Raw genomic sequence first — 23,045 nt, forward strand, 5'->3', positions numbered from 1 at the left:
CAATGTGTGGAACAAGCATAAGTGGTTCTAGTGCAAGAACCAACCTGTCTGTGGAGAAAGCAAAGAGCACGGCAACAGGTTCAACTGATCCTGTATTTACTCTGCAATGCAGCATTTCACAGCTGGAAGTTGATCCCAAATTCTCTTCCTTTAAGCAACCAACTGCCACACAAGCTTTGCTCCTGACAGAACACCATGAATACACCACACAAGGATTTAAGACATACAAAGCCGCCTGGCTCTTTTATGTGAGAATAGAAAATAACACTTCAGTTCTGGTACAGAAATGTCAACCAAGGTCAGTATCTCCCACCAGCACAGTCTGCTCCAGGAAGGTAAGAAACAGGTGTCAGGACAAAGCCCAAAGCAGAACCAGTCCAAGCAGAAGTAGGGAAGAAACCTCACAGGGAAATGCCAAAGAGAAGTGGGAACAGAAAACACACAGCTCTTGATTTTCTTGCTCATCAGGGGCAAGCTTCTGAAGCTGCTGTTCTAATCGGTGTTAAACAAAGGCAGAGAAAACCCCAAACCTGGCTGCCAACCACAAGGACACAGCTTCCTTGAACTTCCGTCATTCTCAACAGTTGAACTGAGTAAAGATACTTCCTCATTTCCCACGTTTTATTTACTACTTCACGTAATTTCTCAGTTTAGAAAGCCCTTTGCTTTGCATAGCAAATCAGCAACATTATTTACACTGTGCTCGTCACCAAGATCCAAGCGTCCATCAACAGAAGTCAGCACAATCTGACACCACAGAGGTTTTTATTTTTCCATGATTAGTCCTCTCAATTGTAATATTCATTCCATGGTGAGTAAGGCCAGGGTCAGCATCATATCCTAATGTATTATTAGATCAGTTTTGCTGAGAAGGAATCACATTAGGATGTTTTTACCCTGTTGGAGTAACTGTGACCACAGGTGCAGGCCAGCAGTTCAGCAGTAAGAGGATGTTTAGTTTCTCAAAGCACCATCTGCATTAATAACATTCATTCTCTGTAGCATATTTACAATATAAAACTGATACTGCTCTCCTCATTTATTTTACAAAAGCCTTCATGAACAGAATTAATTCTGCAGATCCCTTCTCATCATCTGTCTGTAGCAAAATGAATCAGGTTCCCTGAAGCCACCTACTACTAACTCCACCACTCCCTGCCTGGGAACTGCCACAAATCCCGTGTTTCTGCAGTGTTCAGCTGAAACAAAGCAAGCCAGTTTCTTGCTCTTTTTCCCTCCCCATTTCCAGGATTTACATACCATAACTTCCATACTAGCAGCAGGGATAAAACAAAGGTTCCATCAAAGCAATTTACCAAGAAAAAGGTGTACAAAGATTTCCTGATGAGTCTTGCCTTTTACCAAAACTAGTGTCAAATGCCTTATTTAAAAGGCTTCTTATTACAATTCAAAAAAAGTACACACTGGAACCCCTCCTCAGAGCCCTTGGGCCCTCCCATTATCAACATCAGAAGTTAAATTCTCACTGTTGGCAAAGCAGCTGTGTGAAAACACAGAGGAACTCCTCTGCTCCACATAGTTTCTTCCCCTAAGGAATGGTGGGAATACAGAAAGGCAGTGGCTATGATGAGCATCACAGCTTGGGCTCCACCTTACAAGTTCTCTCATCCCCCTCGTCTTCAGGTTTTTCCAGGATAACTCCCCACCACTAACAACTTCTTAGCCCCCAGCCCCATCATTACAAAAGAACAAGAAAACCCAACCCCCAGGCTGTACACCCAGGAGAAACCCCAGCTCTTCTCCTCTCCCTCTTTGCCTGCTTCCTGGCCCTTCCACGCATCCCACTTGCACTCTTTTCTCCTTGGAGTCTGCCAGCTTTCTCAGGCACAGAACCAAGATCACTGAGGGGCTTTGGTGTCAATGGCAATCATCGCAAGGACGTTCAGCTCAACCACGAATACTATTTTGGCAGCAATGCTCCTTTAATCTCCAGAAGATGGTCCACCTCACTGGTCTCACAACTTCCTATGACTCCATGTGCACTCAGAAAGACAGAATATTACAGAAATTGTTTTGCTGGGGTTTTTTTGTTCAGATTTCCTTTTTTTGTGTAAAGGCTTCACTGTTTGCTGCCCGCCTGCACTGTCTCAGCATATTGCACAATGTTTTCTTTATTATAAAAAACTGTCTTCTGTATCAGGCAGGAAGCAAGAAAGTTTCCTCAGGAGGCTAATGCGTACTATTGTCTGTAATTAGAGGTAAGTGGTTGCTTGTGTGGCCATCAGGAAGTGGGACCTAGTCAAACAGAAACAAAGTGTTATCAATGGCTTGCCCAGAAACAGAATCTCCCCTCCCTCCCCCAAAACACACACTTCTTAATTCTTGGCCATTTCTTGTATGCCTTTTGCCTGGTCTCTCATAAAAGCTACACAAATCTGCTTGTCTTCGCTCCTTTCCCCCACTCACATAGCCTTGCCAGCTGGCAAACTTCAAATTGAAGAGGAAGGCAGAAATCTTAAAGCCTACCTACAAGCTTAAATGGGAAAAAAGTAATATTAAAGCAAGTAGTTGCTAGAGGAGCAATCCCAGTGGAGGGAGAGGTGAGGATCGCAGTTTCACATCACTTGGCAACAGCTTGCAGGCCAATCAGTAGCAACACAGTGCTTCTTGTTTGGTCAGCACACCAAGCAGAAGAAGAATCATGAGAGATCCTGATGAGGCCTAGGAAAACATTTTTGCAGCAATATGAAAATAAAAAGAATGTAATGGGGACGATGGAGGGAATGTAGCAGAGAAACCTCTGAGAGACTCAGTTTCATTAAGTTTGCTTCTCAGAAAACCCCTTGCTTCCTTACATGTCAGGTTTTACCAACTGTTTTTTAAAAGCTCTTAGATCTCTGCTCATATGCATGTCAAGGGGAGGGTTTATTGCCAGCATCTTAAATTCTGCTAGGACTGAGTCCCAAAGTTGTCCTTAACCATCCATCCTCAGGCAGCTGCACCACTTACTTAATACTTTGAGAAAGGTTTTCTTACCGTTGTGGATTTGTAAGAGCCCAGTCTGAAACGGCAAAAAATAACTTCTACTACAAACCTTCCAAAACCGTGTAAAATTCCTGCAATGCCAGACAAGATATATGTTGTCACAAGCAGTAAAACTGTAATACTCACAGAAATACTACAAGAAAACTTAACATGATACTTAAGTAGGATTCAGTGCAATGTAAAGCTCTGAGAAATTAACATCAGATAAAAGAATACATCTAGGACAGGGGAAATTCTAACATTCTGAAATGCATCGATGAAAGCTAAACCAAAAGCTATCCAAGCACATATAATCTCCTCTCCCCGAACTTCAGGGGTGAAAATACATTCTGTGGAACAGAAACATCTACTTTCAAAAAGCAGCTTACTTCAAGTGCTCTCTTCAAGTGAAAGCCAAGAAAAGAACTAACTTGTAATGAAGATATCCTATTATGTCTTGACTAATAAGTGAATTGCGCCTTTTCAACTTAGTTTATTTTCTTTGAAGAAGCAAATCCTGCAGTACATTGACAAGCTACACGAAGAAAATCCTCCCAATTACTTTCGACAGAAATTTTATCTCAGCTTCTGGCACTCATTCAGTATTGGATCCCAGCTATTGGAAATATGCAGAATATTGTAAGTCAGTTATGTGTGTGTGTATATGTGTATAAATATAGATTTCCAAGTGTGTATATATACATACACACACACACATATATATACTTACTCTTCCGGTAGTAAATAAATTATACTATAGTTACCAAAAGGGAGACAACCTCTCAGAACAGCAGAAAGCGCATACTGAATAGATTTCCTTGCACATTTCAGTGCACATAATGGACATTTCAGCCTGATACAGGTTCAGGAGTCCCCCAAAATTTACTTATAACATAATCACTATGACCAAAAAACCATTCTGATAGAATTTATGAGGGAAAGCACTGACAGTTACCTGTAGTTGAAAAAATTCCCCCAATAATACCACAAAGCCTCACTAAAAACTGCCAGAAAGGCATGTGTTCTTCTGTCACCGTCACCATCAGTGAACTGATATCATATTTCATGAATATTCCTGACACCCCATGGCTGCCAGCTGCATGGTTAATTACTCTTTCCTGAAAGAAGACAAACGCAAGTTAGTCACTTCTTATTAGTCCCAAGAAAAACAATCTTAATAGATATGATGTCAGAAAACTACTTAATCAGAGTTAACAATCAACAGAAGATGAGGGAACATGGAGATATCTTTGGCCAGTACCTTCTAAGAGTCAAACATCACTAAATGACACTTTACTTTCCCTGTCACTGGTCTTCTGTGCTACATATTGATGTTCACTGTCCTGCTCTGGTACTATCTGGTACAAAACCCTCATGACTGTACCAGCCACAAAGCCAGAGGCTTACTTGCATGATATGTCTATTCCTGGTTGCACCCTTTCCTTTAACTTGTAAAATGGAAGATAATTTAGACACCTCAAAATTTTTGTCAGTCAGGTCATTGCAAACAGTCCCACAGAAAGAAATCCACCTCAATATAAACACAAACTGGATTACCCTGACTACTCTAAACAGCTCAGATGTCTCAGTCCTAATCCAGGACCTTCCATAATTTCTTCTTGCTTGCCCAAATTCTTAAACCAAAAGACACCAAAGAGGAGGATGGGGAGAGTATAGCTACTATAAATCTCTACTTTTATAAAAGGTTTCATGAGAAAAAACCTCAGCACAACTTTTAAGTTTCTTTCAAAAGTTTGCTATAATGTTGTTGTTAGCAAAAGGTGCTGATAAAGACACTGCCAGGTAAGGCTGGCTGAAAATGTACAAGGGCAGCAGAAAAGAATGTAACTGACTGAAGACAAACTCAGCTCTAAGCTAATAAGAGTAGAGAAGACAGACAAATAACACTGAGCAGAAAAGCAATGTATCACAGCTCCATCCATCTGTAGATTTAACAGTCTGTGCTCAAAACTCATGCAGAATAAAGTATAAAATAAAAAAGCAGAATTCTGCTTTGGAAAATACAGACTAGGCAACTTCTCCAGTCAGCTACCATTGATATAAACTACATTGCTCCTTTCGCTACTGAAGTAAAATGTGTCACAAAACAATATATCAGTTATGATACCAGGTCACAGAAACTCTCCAATACTTTCTCTACTGCAAGAGTATGACAACAGTCAGCATTAGAAGATAGATGACCAGGCATATCAGGAAGAGAAGACTGAAAGTAGTTAAACAGAACCTTGCCATTGGCAAGGGACAAAAAGCCTTCTGTTTGTTCTTCCTCTGTTGTTTCTCTAAGCCTTACTGGTCTTTTGAGATCGAATGGTGAAAAAAAGAATATGAAGTTAAATAGAACACCCAAACCTCCACCCTCTTTTTCCACAGACGATTTTGGTCTGCTTCTATCTTTTGCTGCTGCAGATTTAAGCTCTGATCACTAAAACCTGCTAACTATAACTAACCCTGCATCAGGTATCTCAGTGAAGCCTTGCTAGAATGAAACACTTAACTTAGATGAACACAGTATCTCAAACAGCAACAACAGTGGAGAGGGTTCTGCGCATCTTTCAAACTCTGATTCCCACTGTTCACCACTGGCAATTCAACCCCACTGTATTCACATTTTAGCCATGGATAGCTGACCACCTTTTCCCACATCTGCTTATGTGCCTGCTCTTTTTAAATAAATGCACTAAGTTGTTCAGTCAGTAACTGTTACCAGTAGCCTTTTTCAGCTCATCTGCTGGGGGTATTTGGCTTCCAAAGATAAACACAAAGTTTTGCAGGCAATAGGGCTACCTCCTGAGACAATGAGAGCAATCAAGTATGTAATGCCATTTTACCTCCACTATTCACAAGCTTTCTCCTAAGCTATCTGTGACTGTTGCAACTACCATAAAAAATACATCCCACAAAAAAACTGCAGAGCTAAGACTGCAGAGTTAATTGACAGAAACCATCTTTATAGCAGGAGAGAAAAAACGAATACAAGATGAAAAAAATGCAGTAAGGATTTAGATAAACAGTAGACTGACATCGAGAATGCTTTAGTTACAGAGATTGTGCAAAGAAAACATGAAGCAGACTGTCAGACCATCAGGAAGTGGGAATACATAATGCATTATGGAATTCCTCTTTATTCCGGTTTTCATGCGTTTTAGAGCAAACCTCTCCCTCCAGCGGTCTGCACATCCCAAGCTGAACACCAAGATATCACTTCCATCTTACCTCCCCTAGTTATGTATTTTTCAGAAGCACAGCAATAAGTTGTGAGAAAATACAAAGACTTCTCCCTTGGAGAACACCACAAACTGTATTGCAGTGAACTCCTAATCTCCAACTTTCCTTCCAACCCAAGGTTTGCTTCTTACCTCTCACTTTTAGCTAAAATTTTTGCAAGTATTTTTTATTTCTTTGACTTTTGAATAAAAGATCAAAACAGAGTTTGGTTTCTGGAAATGAGACACATACGGTAAAGTCTTTTTCTTATTTACAGCAGCCTTTAAAATTAGTATCTTATGATCTGCCCATGTAGTATGCTGCAATACGTACCTTCTTTATGGATTCAGAATTAAAAGCCTCTCCAAGCCCAAGAGCAGAAGCTCTCTAACCTGAAGAATAATTGAAGCTGGTGGTTCAACAAAGGTTAAACAAGACAGCTGAGACAGAGATGCTATCTGTGTGATTAGTTTTTCATACAGACTAGCTTTGTTTTTATTCCTAACACCACAAACAAGGTCATGACATTCAAGTGAACTTTTTTTCTTTGCTTCCCACACAGATAAAAAGCTAAAGGTGGATTAAATGTTCATAAAGCTATACACAAGGCTACTGAGCTAAACCTAACAGAATGTCCTCAACATCCAGTGAAGTGGAAATGCCTAGGTATCCACCATTAATTCTAACATCAGATTCCAAAGAGTCTCTTCACACTAAAAGGAAAAACCACAGTACAACCAAGCCTCCATTTTCACATCACTGTTAGATTTTTCTCTGCATGGTTTTCTCTTGTACTTACCCTTTCTGTCACTGAAAACTGATGCGTTTCTGCTGAGATTTTATGTGTGTGGAGTTTGGTTGGCACAACTGTGATAAAATATTGGAACATCTGGTTGTCTAGAAGAAAACAATTCTCACTGTTGAATTAAGTACAGAGTCATAGACCATCTGAGACATGTAAATCAAACAAACAACATTTAAAATACTTAATGAGCTAAGCCATCCACACTAGGGATGCTCCTCAAGGAGTCCCAGCACTGCCAAGACTACTTCAGCACCATTTGCATTAACAAAGTTAGTTTCTGTGGGCAAGGCCTGCATCACATTTGTACTAGAAGAAATTTACTTTTACCCACGTAATGAAACAATCCATTAAGGTCAGGCCACTCAAAGCTTCAAATTAAACACACAGAGTGTTTTCCAGGGCACTACAAGTGAGCAAGTTTCTTACAGTCACATTCTGCATACATCTCAATGGTGGTTTGAATAGATTTTAGCCACTGAATTGTCTATACAATGCTGGAAGCCTTTGTAAACTGATTATTTTTTTTCTTGATTAGACATATTTTAAAGAAAATTCTTCTAGAGCAATCAGCATGCTTATGCATTTACAACTGCATTATGTCTTTATGCAGTTCCTTAAGAGAACAAACACTGGACTACACCATAAGCCATTCCGCCTGGAGCAGCCAACGGATCAACTGACTTTTGAGACAATGGCAGTATTAGAAGATTCTGGAGATGGCAAGTCACAGGATGAGGCTTAAGTACATCGGTGAAGTAAGTTACTATACTCCTTTATTTATATATGAGGGACATGAACCATGAAATATTTTAAATGTAATTACTGAAAAAATATTGAAAACAAGATTTTTTTTTAAAAACACACAGTACTTACGATCTGATGCTATTTTTTCTGTTCCATCCAAAGGATTAATAATTCCTGGAATAAGCTCTCCAAATGACAAATGATCTATTCTGTGAGAGAAGTTATAGGCTGAAAGACAATACAGAGAAATTAAACATTATTAAACTATGAGATTCTGCACTCAGAGAAAAAGATGCACCCATTTATCATATTGGAAAATATTAGTTAAGAGTATTTCAAACACTGGTGTGCATTTTGTGATTTGTGCCTGTAACTGCATCATGTACATACATTTCAAGCAAAACTCAAATAGAAAATATTTAACAAAGAAATATAATTTCTCTAGAAAGAACTTATGAAACAAATTCTAAATCTATCTGAAACCCTGAAGCTGAAGACAGTTAAAATTTTATGACAGGAAATCTCTAGTTGGCCAAATACTTACTTTATTCTACAGTTCTTGTATGTAATATTAAGTCTAAAATTTCATAAATTAAATGTACAGAGGAAACATGAGGCAACTTCCAAGTTACTACCCTTGCCTGATTTTGTAAAAGTATTTAAGATCTATAATATTATACGCTTGTGTTAACAGATTCATGGGCAGACATCTGGAGGTTTAACCAACACCAAGTTAATTTTTTTACAGCAAATCACCCTCGCATTGCATTAAGTATGGCGGCAACACACACGTAGTTTCTAGACTCATAACCTAAAAATGAAGTTTTTAAGGACAAAGGTCAGAAATTTTTCACCTTCTAAAAACATATTTTGCAGGAAATATGTTGCATCTACAGTAAAAATAACACAAAGAAAATCTCAGAGGTACTTTGTTTTACACAGATACATTATGAAATTCCTATTTTTCAGTCCAAAGTACCTAAAGACAATATTAATAGCATTAAACGTATGAAAGTCACTGCTGTGTCAGAACATTTTGATGAATATTCTTTACTTTCTTCTACAATGCAATTGCCCAGCTAGAACATCTTTACAACATCAGCCTATGTTAACATGCAAACTATGAGACAGCAGTCTGAACAAAATGATACTTGTTCATATGGAGATGATAGAAAAAACTTACACTCATGGCTTACAAGGGCTGCCAAGTGTGCATGGCCTCGAGGGTGTGGTATTGCCCTAAAGAAAGCAAGATATGTTTTATGAAAAATCTGTTTCACAAATCCACACAAAGGACACAATTTTACTAAACAGTACTATGTAGAAAAATTACCTCTCCCTATTTCAAGAAATGCTTTTCATATATGTATATAGAGAATATGTGCATATATTCGTATTTTATATATGTATAACATTACATGTTCAAATACATAGAATATATAAAAGTTTCTAAAACACATATACATGTAAAATGTGTGTATCTATATAAAGAACAAAAATGACATTTGTATTACTGCCAAGTGCAGAGAGCCTGAATGACATATGAACAGCAGACTCATGCAAACCCTCTTACACAGAATTAGTATCAAAACCACATCAAGCAATGAGGCTATCAGAAGAGCCACCAAGGCCTACCATGAAAAGCTGCGGAACTGCTCAAGTGACTGATGAGACCTTTAGCATACTTGTTCTGCTACTAAGCAAGTTAACTACACTCTGTATTTGCTCCCTGACTACACAAATTAACTTCAGATCTGGACACTTATTTGTAGATCTGCAAAGTACAATGCAAAAACTGGTAACAGTGCAAAGGGGGGACATAAAAGTGCAAGTCTGTCTGGAAGAAACAGCCTGTAAAACAGTCTCTCAGACACACTTCATTCCTACCACTACAGCAAACAATGCAAGAAACCTTCCCTACTTAGGCTCAAGTTAAATCATTGCCAAATGCATGCAAGTTTTGGACAAATAAAAGGCAGAGAAAGACCATGAGATCAGTCAAGACAGGATGGCAGTAAATGAACAGGCAATAAGATACAGAAAGCGGTCAGTGAATAAAGCCATAAAAATAAACCTCAAACCAAACTACAAGACAAAGAGCAACTTGGTAAAGGTACAAATGTAATGATGGGCAAAAAGAAGCAAAGGAAAACAAGAGATTATCAAGTGTGGCAGAACTAGAGACAGGAAGAGAGATGTGATGGCAGTAAGGCTGAAATGATCAGCTTTGACAAGGGCTTTCTTAAGAAGTTGGACATCTATGGGCAAATCAGAAAGGTGGTACAAGACCAGACAGAAGTGACATCTGGAAAAACATTCAGACAAAACAGCAGCTGAAATTACATGTGGAGAAAATTAGAGAGTACACATTGTGTGCTAGGATCACTGGTGACAGAGATGGCAGGAAGACAAGTGAAGACAGCAGAACTGGAGAGCACTGAGAAGAGTTAACAGAAGTTTGCATGTAGGGTATATAAGCTGATGCCATTGCTGAAGTGTATCAGAAAGCCTCTCCACAAATCAGGGTGAACTGGCATTCAGCTCCCTAGATGTGGTTCTATAACTATGTTATGTCAGCAATGAAATGTCATATATCCACACTTCAACCATGCTAGTGAACTGCATACTAACAGAAAAGAGAAGTTTAGACAGGCCCAAAGAATGGAGGGAAGTACAAGCAATCCACTCTACACCCTACACTTACAGAGGATCTATTTTCAAGGGTTTTCAGCCTGTAAGACACTGGAATTCGTAACCACCACATTGCAACAACGCACTGCACTGTCAAAGAAATTTGGTTTTAAACACTCAAGAACAGGTATCAGAGGGAAAATTATACTAAGCGTGTGTATGGGAAGGTTAATGAAAAAGAGTCGATAACTCAAAAGTGTGAAAGCATACACACACATGCGTGCACTACACAGAATGTAAAGTCAATTCTTTTATTTCCAGGAATTCAACAGAACATACTTGCCCACAGTTATATGAAAGTTCCCTGCCACTTTATTGACGTAGAGATGGCCATGAATTCTGCATGCATCTGGAGACTGTAATGAATTATCTTCCCTGTTTAAACAAAAACAGCATAAAGAGTACTTAAGAACATTCACTGTCTACCAGAAATAACAGCAGTATAGTTAGATTTCTTTTTCCTGGCATTATCATTATATGACATTATCATCTACCTCTCCTCATTGTATTCTTCTGAAATTACAGCAGAGATGGTTGAAGGGAGGGAAACTAATAAAGGTCAGTCTGATGAAACCTGTAAGCTTTAGCTCGTACTCAGAGAGCTGGCCTACAAAGCTAACTTATGATACCTGAACATGTGAAGAGAAAACATAAGACTGTCAGTGTATCCTGCTGCCCTGGGGATTTTTTTTTCCCCAATTACTTCTAGCAAAAACAGTTCACTGGGGAAGTTTTAACACTACAATGAACAGAACAAAACACATCAGTCATGTTAACAACACTGTAGCAAGAGGAGCTTTAAACATTTATTTTTTATGAAACCTTCCTCTTCCCACCCTTGTTGGGATCTCCACACCTCAGAGCATATTTCCACACCTGCTCCTTACAGTGAGATGAAAAGATATTTTTTTAACCACATCTCAAGCATACATACAGTCTCAAATACTGCACTAACAAGAATCACAGAGGCACAGAAGGGACTTCAATTAATCTGAAGACATCACTTAACTGAGGGGAAAAAAAAATCCACATATTTTGAGCCCTCTTCAGCCTTGCCTTAGGAAGAAAGGATGCATTTGGTCTTCAGACAGGGAAATTAAAACATGTGAACTGCATACAACCTTTTTTTGGTGTTTGCTTTGTTTTATTTATGGCTTGCTTGTTTGGATTTTACTGTGCTTGATTTATTTTGCTTGTTTTATTTATGGTTTACTTGTTTAGTCACAGCTAATAGCAGGACTCTTAAAAGTTGCTGGACAGAAAGATATTCTTTCATTTTTAATAAAAGAAGAGTTTAGCATTGCTTTGGCATTACTAATTCACATAAGGAGGAAGCATCAGATAAAATGGAATAAAAAGGGGTGTATGTTTTATACATATGCACATACTTATACACACAAACACAAAAGCTGAAGACATTCTCCAGGTTGGAAACACCAGAGGCTTTCATAAAACAACGGCTCTCCAAAGCAAGTATTAAGTATGCTATTTTAAAATGCAATAAAAAGCAGTAAGGCCTTCTCTTCTTACCTTCTGGGGGGAGAAAAATCATAACGACACTAAAACGTGAAGTCTAATTAAATAGGGCAGGAGGAAGGGGGAATGATGACACAAATTCCAATATTTCTTACCGTGGTGGCAGTGCTGTAGAAGCACTTTTAAAAGCACTTTTGAATATCACATCTTGAAGAGAGTGTTCTTCCTGCAGCCTACTCTGAATTAGCTGCAGCATCCTAAAGATTACAGACCAAGTGTGAAAGCATGCAACAGTAAAGCAAAAAATAACTTCACAATTAATTATCAGCTTCAGTTGCAGGATATAAATCAAGAAGTTAGCAAGGTTCATGCTGGTATTAAAGTGTTACATTAAACTTTGAGAATGGTATTTTATACAGAGCTTACAGCTCTGGTATTCACAGCACTGTGTGAATACTGAAACTTAGCCAGATTCAGGTTCTGTTACATGACTATCAGTATGGTGAGCACACACATAACCAAGCTATTCTAGTTTAAATCATAAACAGTGTATCAATTCACTTATATAAAAGATTCAAACTAATTTGCTTTTGCAATAATTTGCCAATTTCTTACTATGGTTCAGCTTTGACATTTAAGCACCAAGCTGTGTTATGCACCTGAAACCACAATTATAACTTGGCTACCAAATATTCATCTGGAAACATAAGTTGAGTGAGTCCATATATCTTGGCTTGCAACTGCATGACCCAATTCCACAAATAAGACCAAAGCCAGTTTTTTCCATAACAAAGATCTCAAATCATGAGAAGACCAAAGAAAATTAGTATCTTTTCACAGGTCTGCACTCTTAAATTACAAGCAGGAGCTGCAACACCCAAGATGCACTTCTGTCATGTGACTTTGGTGTACCTCAAAGTCACTTTCAGTACAAGTAATACAAACCATAGACAGGCATCTCCATACTTTACCTTTGCCATTCTTTTTGTTGTGGGGTGAGATCAAATACTACCTGAAACAAAAATAACACATCTAAAACACGTAAGAAGAATTGAAGTCCCATTCATGAAACCCAGAAGAGAAATGGGGTGTGGGAAGAAGTGGGGAGTTATAATCAACTTCAAAACTGGTACCACTTACTGGAGTTTATGAAATGACTTTGTGCTTTAAATAATACATTTAGTGGTCAAGTATGGAAATTTCTCTGTGTGTCCCTGGAATTACTCACTTGTTTCCATTTGTAACTTTGGCATCTTTTCCTGAAGCTCTTGAAACTTTCTTAGTAGAAATCCCAGTGCTTGCCTATTTCCCTAGCAGATTCCTGGGCTAAGCACTACAGATCTCACTCAAGAATGAGACAATACTTAGGGAGAGGTTCTGTGCAGTCCAACTGAGGTGAAAAAACCCCACAAGCAAGCAAACCAGCCCAGCAGTGTTTTGCACAAAGTAAATAGCAATTTCCTTTTTAAGTAAAAAGGTAAAAATCAGCTTACTGGTTCATAGATCAGCCCATCTGCAGAGGCAACCATTGTTTCTGCTAAATCCAGAACATCAGCCCCTACATCTATTTTAAACAGGGAGAAAAATATGAAGTCACACATACCATCAGAAACAAACGAAAAACATTTCAAGTTGAAACGAAGTTTCACAGTACAGTGAAGTTTCAGTATAAGTTACTGTTTCTTCAACCCACCTAACCTTCAACAGTAAGGGATGTACAGTGACCAGAAACAAACTCTTCATATTTGTAATATTTTCTAAGTGATGTAACACCTACAGAGAACTGTTACAATAACCACATATACCAGCTTTCTAGGACCTGTTATGCATAAATATTTTTCCTGTTTCATAAGCACTGAATACAAACCAAGACTATTCAAAACAGAAGATAAAATTTCATTTTCCTCAAATTAAAAAAAAAAAGAAATTTTAATATACACTGATGTACCATACTTAAATGGTATCAAAATAACAGTAAGCATTGCCTTTAAAGAGGAAGGCCTCCATATGTTCATGAGGAGGATGAAATTACCCGACGGTTCTAGTACTGTTAAACAGTAGACCAGGTTAATATTTGCCAAGTTCATAAATAAATAAAAGTTGTGATAAATTCCTGCTGTTGCTGTGTCTCACAATAAGCTTTTAAGAATATTCCTTGCTGACAGACAAAGCAAAGTTCTGCGAGATGCAAATGAAACGGCAGAAATATTTTTCTTCACATCTCCTACCAATTCTGCAAGTCCTACATCATCAAGATCGTAAGAAATTTCACAGTTAAGAGTATTCTGAACAATATCCAACTGTATTGCAAGTAAATGTATAGTCTGAAGAGCCCTTAAAGTGTTTCAAAACTTTCACTGATGGAATACTTACATTGACACCTCATGGCGACTGTAATATCAATATTGATTCTTAACTTACTGGAAAGAGAAAAAAAGGGCAAAAAGCTGATAAGTAACATTGAGCACAAGTATCAAAAGATGTATTACTAAAATTTTCAGATTCCTTGCAGAAACCCAGTCAAATAATAAAATTTACATCAATATAAACTTAAACTGTTTAAAATTTGAGTGAACCAAGATGGGCTTTAATTATTAAAATTTCTTGTGGCCACTCATTACCTAAAAGATAAAAGCATCAGATTTCCTGTTGAGTTTTACTCTGAAACTCCTAACAGATTTTCTGGAAATATTACTGGTCCAAGAGTTTGTCAGACTCTAAGAGTATATAGTTTTCAATGCCTGCAATGAGTTCTCAGGACAGTGCCAGTGCATGCCAGGCTTTGGAGGCCAGACCTGCCGCGAGTGCCAGGAGCTTTTCTGGGGTGACCCAGGCGTGGAGTGCCGAGGTGAGTCCAACCCCAGTGCCTGCTCCGCTTGGAGATGACCCAGTGGGCTGTGGTCACCCTCTGTGTGCTGGGACACTTCTGGGAGCAGCTCCTCCAGTGACCCCTGCCAGTGTCCACACAAGCCTTGGGAATGATGGAGATGGCATGGGGGGGTCTGTCCTTGCGGTTTTGGTGTCTCTGAGGATGGAATCAGCAGGAGCCTGGCCTGGCGCTTGCCTGGTTTACATTATTTCTTGTAGGACTCTTATCTGTGGAGAGACTTTTTAGGTGGGGTTGTTGTGATAGGATGAGGGTTGATGGTTTTAAACTTAAAGAGGGGAGAGTCAGGTTGGATGCGAGGAGAAAATTCTTTACAGTTAGGGTGGTAAAATACTGGCACAGGTTGTCCAGAGACGTGGTAGATGCACCATGATCCTGATGCAACCTGATCTAGCTGAGGCTGTCCCTGCGATGACCTTTGAAGGTCCCTTCCAACCCAAACTATTCTATGATTCTATGATTCTATATTTTACACTTCTTTTTTCCCCTCATACAACAGTGCAATAAATTCCACAGAATACAGTAGATCAGGACAATTCAGGAGTTACAAATATAAACCCAAGTAAATACTTGAGCATCTTTCTCCTGTCTGTCCTTAGACAGGCCATTCTATTTCCAATCCTAATCAGAATTCCTCAGGACATTCAAGATCAGGCTGAGAAATTGCTAAAGCCAGTTCCCAGAAAATGCTACCACGTCATAAAGACTGATGGTTCTGCTAGTACTGCTCCTGGAAAGACCTGTTTTCTCAAAACCATTCCCATAATAGCAAAGTGTCTTGTACTTTAAGACCATTATCCAGAATATTTCCATTAACAAGGGAAGGTAAAACATAATTCTTCCTAACACCCCAAAAAAATCCATCATATCAGAAGCCTGATTCTGTGGCATTCCCTAATATTCTGGGCATTTCCTATTGGTTTTCATGTTAGTTTCATGAAAGCAATTTAAATTATAAATAATGAATCACCTCACTATAATCACACGGTCCTCTCACCTCCTGGGAGCTTCTGGGAACTGAGCTGATCACCAACTGATCATGTAAGCAAAGGATTCAACACTGGCTCAACTTGGGATGAGACATAATCAGCAGACAGAAGAAAAGCAGTTAAAGTGATACCAATATCCATCGTTTTAACTCCAGGCTAAGTGATTAGCCCACAGTCCAACCAGAAAACCTGCAGCAGGACATCTCCCAAGTCCCACAATAGTCTCTAAACTGCTAGACTACCCTTCCCACACGATAGCTCCACTAGGGAAATAACCTACTTCAGCAAAGATGCTTTCAAAAAAGACATTTTCAAAACGTGAAATTCCCATCTGGATTTACTCTAATCTGAGTTCTTGATGCATCTCCCTTAAATTTCTCATAGTTTTTATTTTTTCCTTACAGAAACCTTTGCTATTTCTGATGTACAAGATACCAAATTAATACATGTATCTTTAGCTTGTTTCCACAGCAACTAATCAAACAGCTTTTAACTTTCTTTTTGTTCTAGATGCATAATATCTAAAGGTCATCAGTGCACAGAATCCCCATGGGCTCATGGCTGCCTGACCACCTAAGAAGAAAGCTGAACACAGACCAGACAAGCATATGAAACCAGCAGCAAATGTATCTTCAGCTGATCTCAGGGGCTGGAACTGGAGGCAAGATCAGCAGAAACCTTTAGATAACGCAGTCAAAGCTCTGAGTGCTAGAGGTTCACCTCCAGCAGCACAAAGTATAATGGTAGTAACAACTGTATAAACTAGAGTAAGCATCATGAAAATGTAGTGGGTTTACTTAGCTGAGGTGGATTTACGTATTACAATGAGGAATTATTTGCTCACAGTTCAGAGGACAAAGGACTCCTTCACCAACAAACCTACACTATTTTGATTTCTTTGTTGTGGAAATCTTCATTTTTCTTCTTCATACATTCCAGAAAAGAAAAAACCCAAAATCAATCATGGAAGAGAAATCAAGTCCCTTTAGTACTTCATTTTTAATATCAATCATAAATTGTTTGCAGGTAACACAAACATTTTAAACCTGTTCTTTCCTGAAATGCAGACAACTTAAATTTTAAAAATAATAAAAAGAAATTACCTCATAAAATCCTTGTCTACTTCATATTCATATTTCATCCATGTGTCCCGATATACCATGAACTCCATTACAGTCAGGAAAGCTATCGTCGTAAATGCTATCAGAGAAACTGAGTGGCCAAAAGCAAAAAACAGAAGTTTAGATTGTGAGAAATACTATACAGAAACATGATCAGAACAAAATTCTGAAGTTGCAGAATATTAGCATTACCAATACAATACTGGTATGTTTGATCTATGAATTCATAGCTACTTTTGAAATAATATTTGATTTTACGTGGGAGGGGAAAAGAACAAGTCCTACCTTTGCATCAAGGAAGAACTTTTTATATTAAGTACAGTCAAATACTAGAATGATGGGGAGGTTGTGAAATCCCTCTGTGGAAGGTTTAAGAACTAGATCCTCCTCCACACATAAAAGAAAATGCCCACAGATATCAGGGGTGGTCTAGGCAAACACAATACTGAATTCAAGCATGAAAGAAGGAGAAAGTGCACCCTGAAGTCCCTTCAAGACTCCACTTGCCTACAACCTAAGCTTCTGTGACAAACTTTTTATATTTAGTGTTAGAGCCAAGAAGCTAGCAGACAAGAGAAATATATGTACTGTTCAGGTAGAAAATGCTGCCCTGACTGTATTACTGGTGTACAGCTACAGTCAGGACTCCCACCCCAGTATTGTAAACAATTCTCCCTCTGGCCATACGCAACACATGGCTATCCATTCTACTAACAGCTAGGTTCGTGAAGAACTACTCTGAAATTGTTTTTAAGAAAAAGCTAACTGGCATGTTTGAATGGTATATGTGCATCACCTGTCTCCAAAGCAGCCCATTCATCACACTTGCAAAGTTGTACAAAGGGAAGATCAAACTGCTACCCACAGTCAGAAAGAGATGCTCAGAAGCACCTGCTATACCCCTTGTATTAAATCACAGCTTTTAAATTGGAAAAGACATTCAGTTATGGAGCACAGTAGTGATTTGTGCAGCTTATTGACAGGTTATGTTTTCCATTTGCAGGATATTTGTTTTCCATTATGTGGAGTATTTCTGTGGAGTCTGTGAAGACCAACTTGAGAAAAAAACAACCCTATTGTTCATAGGCTTCAACTCATGACACAGTGGTCTTCAGGCCAGACAGAGGTGGCAGCAAGGAGAATAAACATGCTGTCCTATGGAAACCATTAACTGTTGCATTGATCAGCAACATTTCAATCTCCAGCTTTCAGCTGAAGCTGTGTAACAATCATATATGTGAAAAGCTTCATGTCAATGCATACTGTGAAAGCAGATGCAAGAAACAGTGAACTATTCTGGCTACCAATTTCCTTTCAGATCCCAGTAGGCTAGACTCACCCCAGCTATGCAACAGAAAAGCTGGAGCCATACTGCCCATCCAAAGCCACAAGGAAACAATTTAGAGCTGTAGCTGCTTTCTGGGTAATTCTCCGCAAATGTATCAGTGGATCTGAACAGGAAGACACAGTTTTAGAGTTTCCAAAGACAGATCCTCTTTTCTGAAGGCTCTCCCAGCCCCAGAGCTGGAGTTTCAGCCTGTTTGAGAGACCAGTACTTCTTTTGCAATGGGTTTGAAGGCATTGAAAGTCTGAGAACATTCTTGGTATGTTTTGCATCATTATCACATTAGAAAGTAAGCCTGGCACTTTAATCCTGAATGAAACAGGAATATTATATACAGATTTTATAATGGCATAGAGTAAGACAATACTACATTGTCATTTTTAAGGTTACTGGGATAAACCAAACAATGCTAAAGCAACTTCTGGTGCTGAGAAATACTTAGAGCACCCTTCACCAAAGTGAGGTTCTCTCTGAAAGATGGTGCTACACTACAAAAAAAGGGTTGCTTTTCTGCTTTTCTCTGCTTTTCCGTGAACTGCAACATAAATCACTGCTTTTCTGTGAACTGCAACATAAAAACAATTTACTTGCTTTTTCAGGAGCTGGGACTAACATTAACAAAGAGTTATTTCATCAGCTATTAGAGATTATTTTATATACAATAATCATTTAATTATTAACAGCACAATTCAGGAAACACAGCAAAGTAATACAGATCCTTGTGATATTTACTTCTACAAGCGGCATAATGACTTCAAAAGCTTATCTGTAGATTGCAATTGCTTCGTGGACATTTTATTCAACTGAGTTTCAGATGTAATCGCACATGAGATATTTTAATCTTCCATTTCAAACTAACTGCTAGCAGTTTCCTATCTAACTGAAACAATTCCAATAGTCCAAAAGATGAAGTCATTATTTGCAGATCAGACTACCTCTAACCCAACCCAAGTTAAAAGCACAATTTTCTGCTCAGATACACATAGAAAAGGTACTTCTTACAGCTACCACCTTTTTGAGAGAAGTTCAAGTGTCTAATAGGGACAGTACAAGCACATGCCCTGGAGTGAAGTTTTTAGTTCTTCAAAGGGCTTTCCTTATTCTTAAAAACCAACAGCACCTTCAGGACAGAATGCTTTAGAAAGCTACTTTTCATCCTGATGCTTAACATAGCTCTTAAACACCTCTAGAGAATGTTTTTCTTCTGTTACAAAAGCACAGAGTTGAATCCAACCTGCATTTCAACTCACACTTATACAGTCTCACCCAGAAATAAGGGCTTAGTGAGACAAGAAGTGAGAAAGTTTTATTCCAGCTTTGGCACAGTGTTCTTCCAATTGTAATTGGTTACAAGTTTTTAGAGTGAACCTTTACATTGGTTGAAGTCTCACCCACCAATTTCACACAAAAATCTCCCTTCAGATAAGTGATGAATGCATCTACTTGGAAAAAAAGACTATGTCTACTTGGAAGATTAGCTCTGTCAATCCACGAAAGAAATCAAGAAACCAATTTTAGCTATTTTCAAGTGAATAGAGAGAAATGCCTGTCTTCCTCCTGTTGAACTCTCCACTCCCAAAGCATGTTGGACTGAGCTAACAGCCAACATGAATCACAGCAGCATCCCAGTAATGCCTACCTGTGCCTCCACTCGCTGAAGTCTCCACATAGCTTTCAGGAACCTTTGGAAAGGCATCCAATTCTTTCACCAAATTCAAGGTCTTCTTCCGATTCAGTCGCCTCATCTTCAGCAGACTCCTCCACCTCCTCCTTCATATATTCCCTCTGATTTGAAAATAAATTGTTGTGATTACAAGTCAAAAGTGAAACTGCTCAAACTATCTATAATTATAAAGCAATAATGAGGTAATTAAAACCTAAGAAATATGTTTCCAAGAAACACATGCCAGGCAAGTGGATTATCACTCTTGCTTCAAGAAAACTGTTTAAACTGGCCTGGATAGTGCTACTTAAATTCCAGGTGCATCCAGCACCATTTAATTACTATGGTTAAAATTCAATATATCCCATACCGATAAGGATTAAACAAACAAACTAACCCAGTCCTGAAGTAAGCTTACTGACCAGACCTAACAATGCTTGAAAGTCACTGACTTAGCAGGGAATATCTAATAGACTGCATAAACTCAGGATGTTAAACTGCTCTGGGCTTCTATATTCAGCTAATGTGTGCTAAAGCAAAACAAAAAAGGTAAAATAAAGGTGTGTTTGCATTTTTTACAGTTGTAGAATTTTATGACCATAACAAAATCCATGGGGTTTTTTCCTCTATAAAAATGCCCCCCAAAGCAAATTGAGTCTCAAATCCTAGCTCCATCCTTCAGACTCCTTTTGACCATGCATGATCTCTGCTCCGCCTGGAGCTGTTGATACATCAAGCAGCAGGATGCTGAGAGAAGCAGCCTGCTCAAGAAATGCTTTCTTAAACTGTTTCCAAATCATGCAAATATGCTCATAACCCAGTCCCAGCAATACACTGCATGTTTTAACAGGTTGGCACTGCTGTTCTCCTTCTGAGGAAATGCTGCGCTTTGCCCAGAATTTCTAAAGCTATGAAAACTATCATGCATTTACTATATTCTGAGAACACATCATATTATTGTTCCCTATTTAAAGACAACAAAGATGCATGCTAACCTACACTGCCAACATGTGAGAGGGTCCTCATTGTCTTGTAGATAAATCTGTTACCTCATCTCCCCTTTCAAGGGCACACCAAGTCTCCAGGGTGTCCTAGTGAAATTGCACAGAGTTATTCCCTGTTCTGCCCCTCCCTGGTGCTGTGCAGGCTCCGTACTGTGCAACAGCAAAGCAATAGGCTTTATGGGAAATGGAAGTTCATAGGGGAAGTATCATGATCCACGCCTGCAATACCCTCACTATACAAATTCACTTCAGACCCAGTGAGAAGGTATAGACTGCACTTGGTGGGAATATCAGTCACGTTAGCCTACAGAAACCAGCAAAATGATCCTGTGTGTGTTGCAGAAGATTCAAAGAAACCACAGTTAAGGCAGGCAGAAGACTGGTGTTGGACCAGAATGTTAGTTATACAGCATCAAATAATAATAATAAAAAAAAACCAACAGGGAAGCAAGGTGCTGTCCTTACTATGCTACATAACTATGTTTTAAGAATTAATACCATTCAGAGTAGCTTAAGAAAAAGCTGGAAAACTGGTGCACAGATATGGCAAAGCAGCTGCTTCCACACTGGAGCTACACCACCTGTTAGTATGGAGGGAACACAGGATGGGATTGCCTGCTGTCCTACACAGGAGTGAATTTAGCACCACTTCATTTTCCTTATGTCTTCTCTGTTATCACATGTGTAGAAACACATCATGTGATATGCTAGAAAATAAAACTAGAAAATTTGAGAGCACTTTACTAAGATACTTTCTAAATCATCCTGCATCAATAAGTATACAGATTTGTGTAATCTAGCTGGACGTATCTACTTGGTCTATTAATTTCTTTAATCCCACAGACTCACTTTCTGTTACAAACCACAACAGACATCTGATACCTCCCCCCTGCCCATCTTACCACACACACCTCAAAAACACCAAGTATAAAATCTGGAATCTATTGCTACCCAGGTAACGTATTATTAATCCAATATTCAATTACATGTGTGTATATATAAAAAAAAAATGAGATCAGAAAAAGCATAGCTCAAACGCCACTCAAAACCACAGCATCCATAGCCCAGACCCACCTGAGGGGCTCGGGCAGTTCGCTCTATCTCTCAAACTTGGAAGCAAAGCCGTGACGGGAGCCGGTTCGCGCCCGAACACCCGTACCCCGCACTCACACCCGCGGAGCGGCCCCACGCCTGACTCCCCTCCCTGGCCGGCCGACCCCCGCCAGCTACCCGCGCCGAGGGAGGCCTCAGGACGCGGCCGTCAGCTCGGAACCCACACGCCTGTGCGGGCCGCGGGAGCTCCGGGTGCGGGAACTCCCGGCCGCCGCCAGGCAGCACGCAGCCGCGGGACGGGACAGGCCGCACCGGGCGGCCAAGGCACGGGACGGACGGGACAAGGCCTCACCGACTGCCTCGCTGCCACCCTCCCCTACCTCTCGCTTCTCTCGTCGTTACCCAGCGCCGCGGACGAGGCCGGAGAGTGGAAGGGAACCGCAACGCCCTGCGCGGCGCCCGCCACGCTGAGCATGGCAGCGCTCGTGGCCCCGAGCGGGCTCACTCCGCCACCGACGCCCGGCGGGAGGCACAGGCCGACGGGAGCAGCGGCGGCGCCCCGCCCGCGCGCATGCTCGCCGCCCCACGGGCATGCACCGCCCACCGCGGCAGCGGGTCCAGCCTCCGGGAGCAGCGGGGCAGCGGCGCGGGGAGCGGGATGGGTGCAAGGGGAACGCGTGTCCGTACATCCAACGGATGCCGTTTCCCGCCCGTGCGGCGCTGAGCTGTGGCGGATGCCTCAGGCGACTGGGGCTTGGGAGCTGCGGCTGCTGCGGCGCTGAGCCGAGCGCCGCCAGCACAGGAACACCAACGGGAGAAACGTACTGCTCCGAAGAGGGCAAAATGGGTGTCAGAAAGAATTCGTGAAGCTGCAGGTTACCGAGTGATTGTTTGAAGTGATGCACATCAAGTACCTTCAAAAGCGCTGTAAGCTGAGCTTGCAGCAGTAATGCTGTTTAAGATGCTGTGGATGTAAAAGGAGAGCGTTTGGGAAGAGGCAGTATCTTTCCTTAGGTTTTCTACAGCGAAAAAGGATTCAAGGCAGTGGGCTATAGTA

The 23,045-nt window shown here is 40.0% G+C and overlaps 1 protein-coding gene across 1 annotated transcript; it reads right to left on the bottom strand.

Moving 5' to 3' along the window:
* Positions 1-215: 215 nt before the first annotated feature.
* On the bottom strand, positions 216-22,542 carry ERGIC2 (ERGIC and golgi 2). The gene is made up of 14 exons (XM_005148414.4): positions 22,369-22,542; positions 19,908-20,053; positions 16,906-17,014; positions 14,300-14,346; positions 13,420-13,490; positions 12,898-12,938; positions 12,082-12,183; positions 10,730-10,825; positions 8,943-8,998; positions 7,889-7,987; positions 7,010-7,107; positions 3,941-4,103; positions 2,998-3,077; positions 216-2,256 (listed from the first exon to the last, which is right to left on the bottom strand). The coding sequence occupies exons 2-14, from the start codon at positions 20,011-20,013 to the stop codon at positions 2,191-2,193; spliced, it is 1,134 nt and encodes a 377-aa protein (XP_005148471.2). The 5' UTR covers positions 20,014-20,053; positions 22,369-22,542; the 3' UTR covers positions 216-2,190.
* Between the last annotated feature and the right edge of the window lie 503 nt (positions 22,543-23,045).

The sequence above is a fragment of the Melopsittacus undulatus genome, chromosome 5, assembly GCF_012275295.1.
Source record: "Melopsittacus undulatus isolate bMelUnd1 chromosome 5, bMelUnd1.mat.Z, whole genome shotgun sequence".
NCBI lineage: Eukaryota > Metazoa > Chordata > Aves > Psittaciformes > Psittaculidae > Melopsittacus > Melopsittacus undulatus.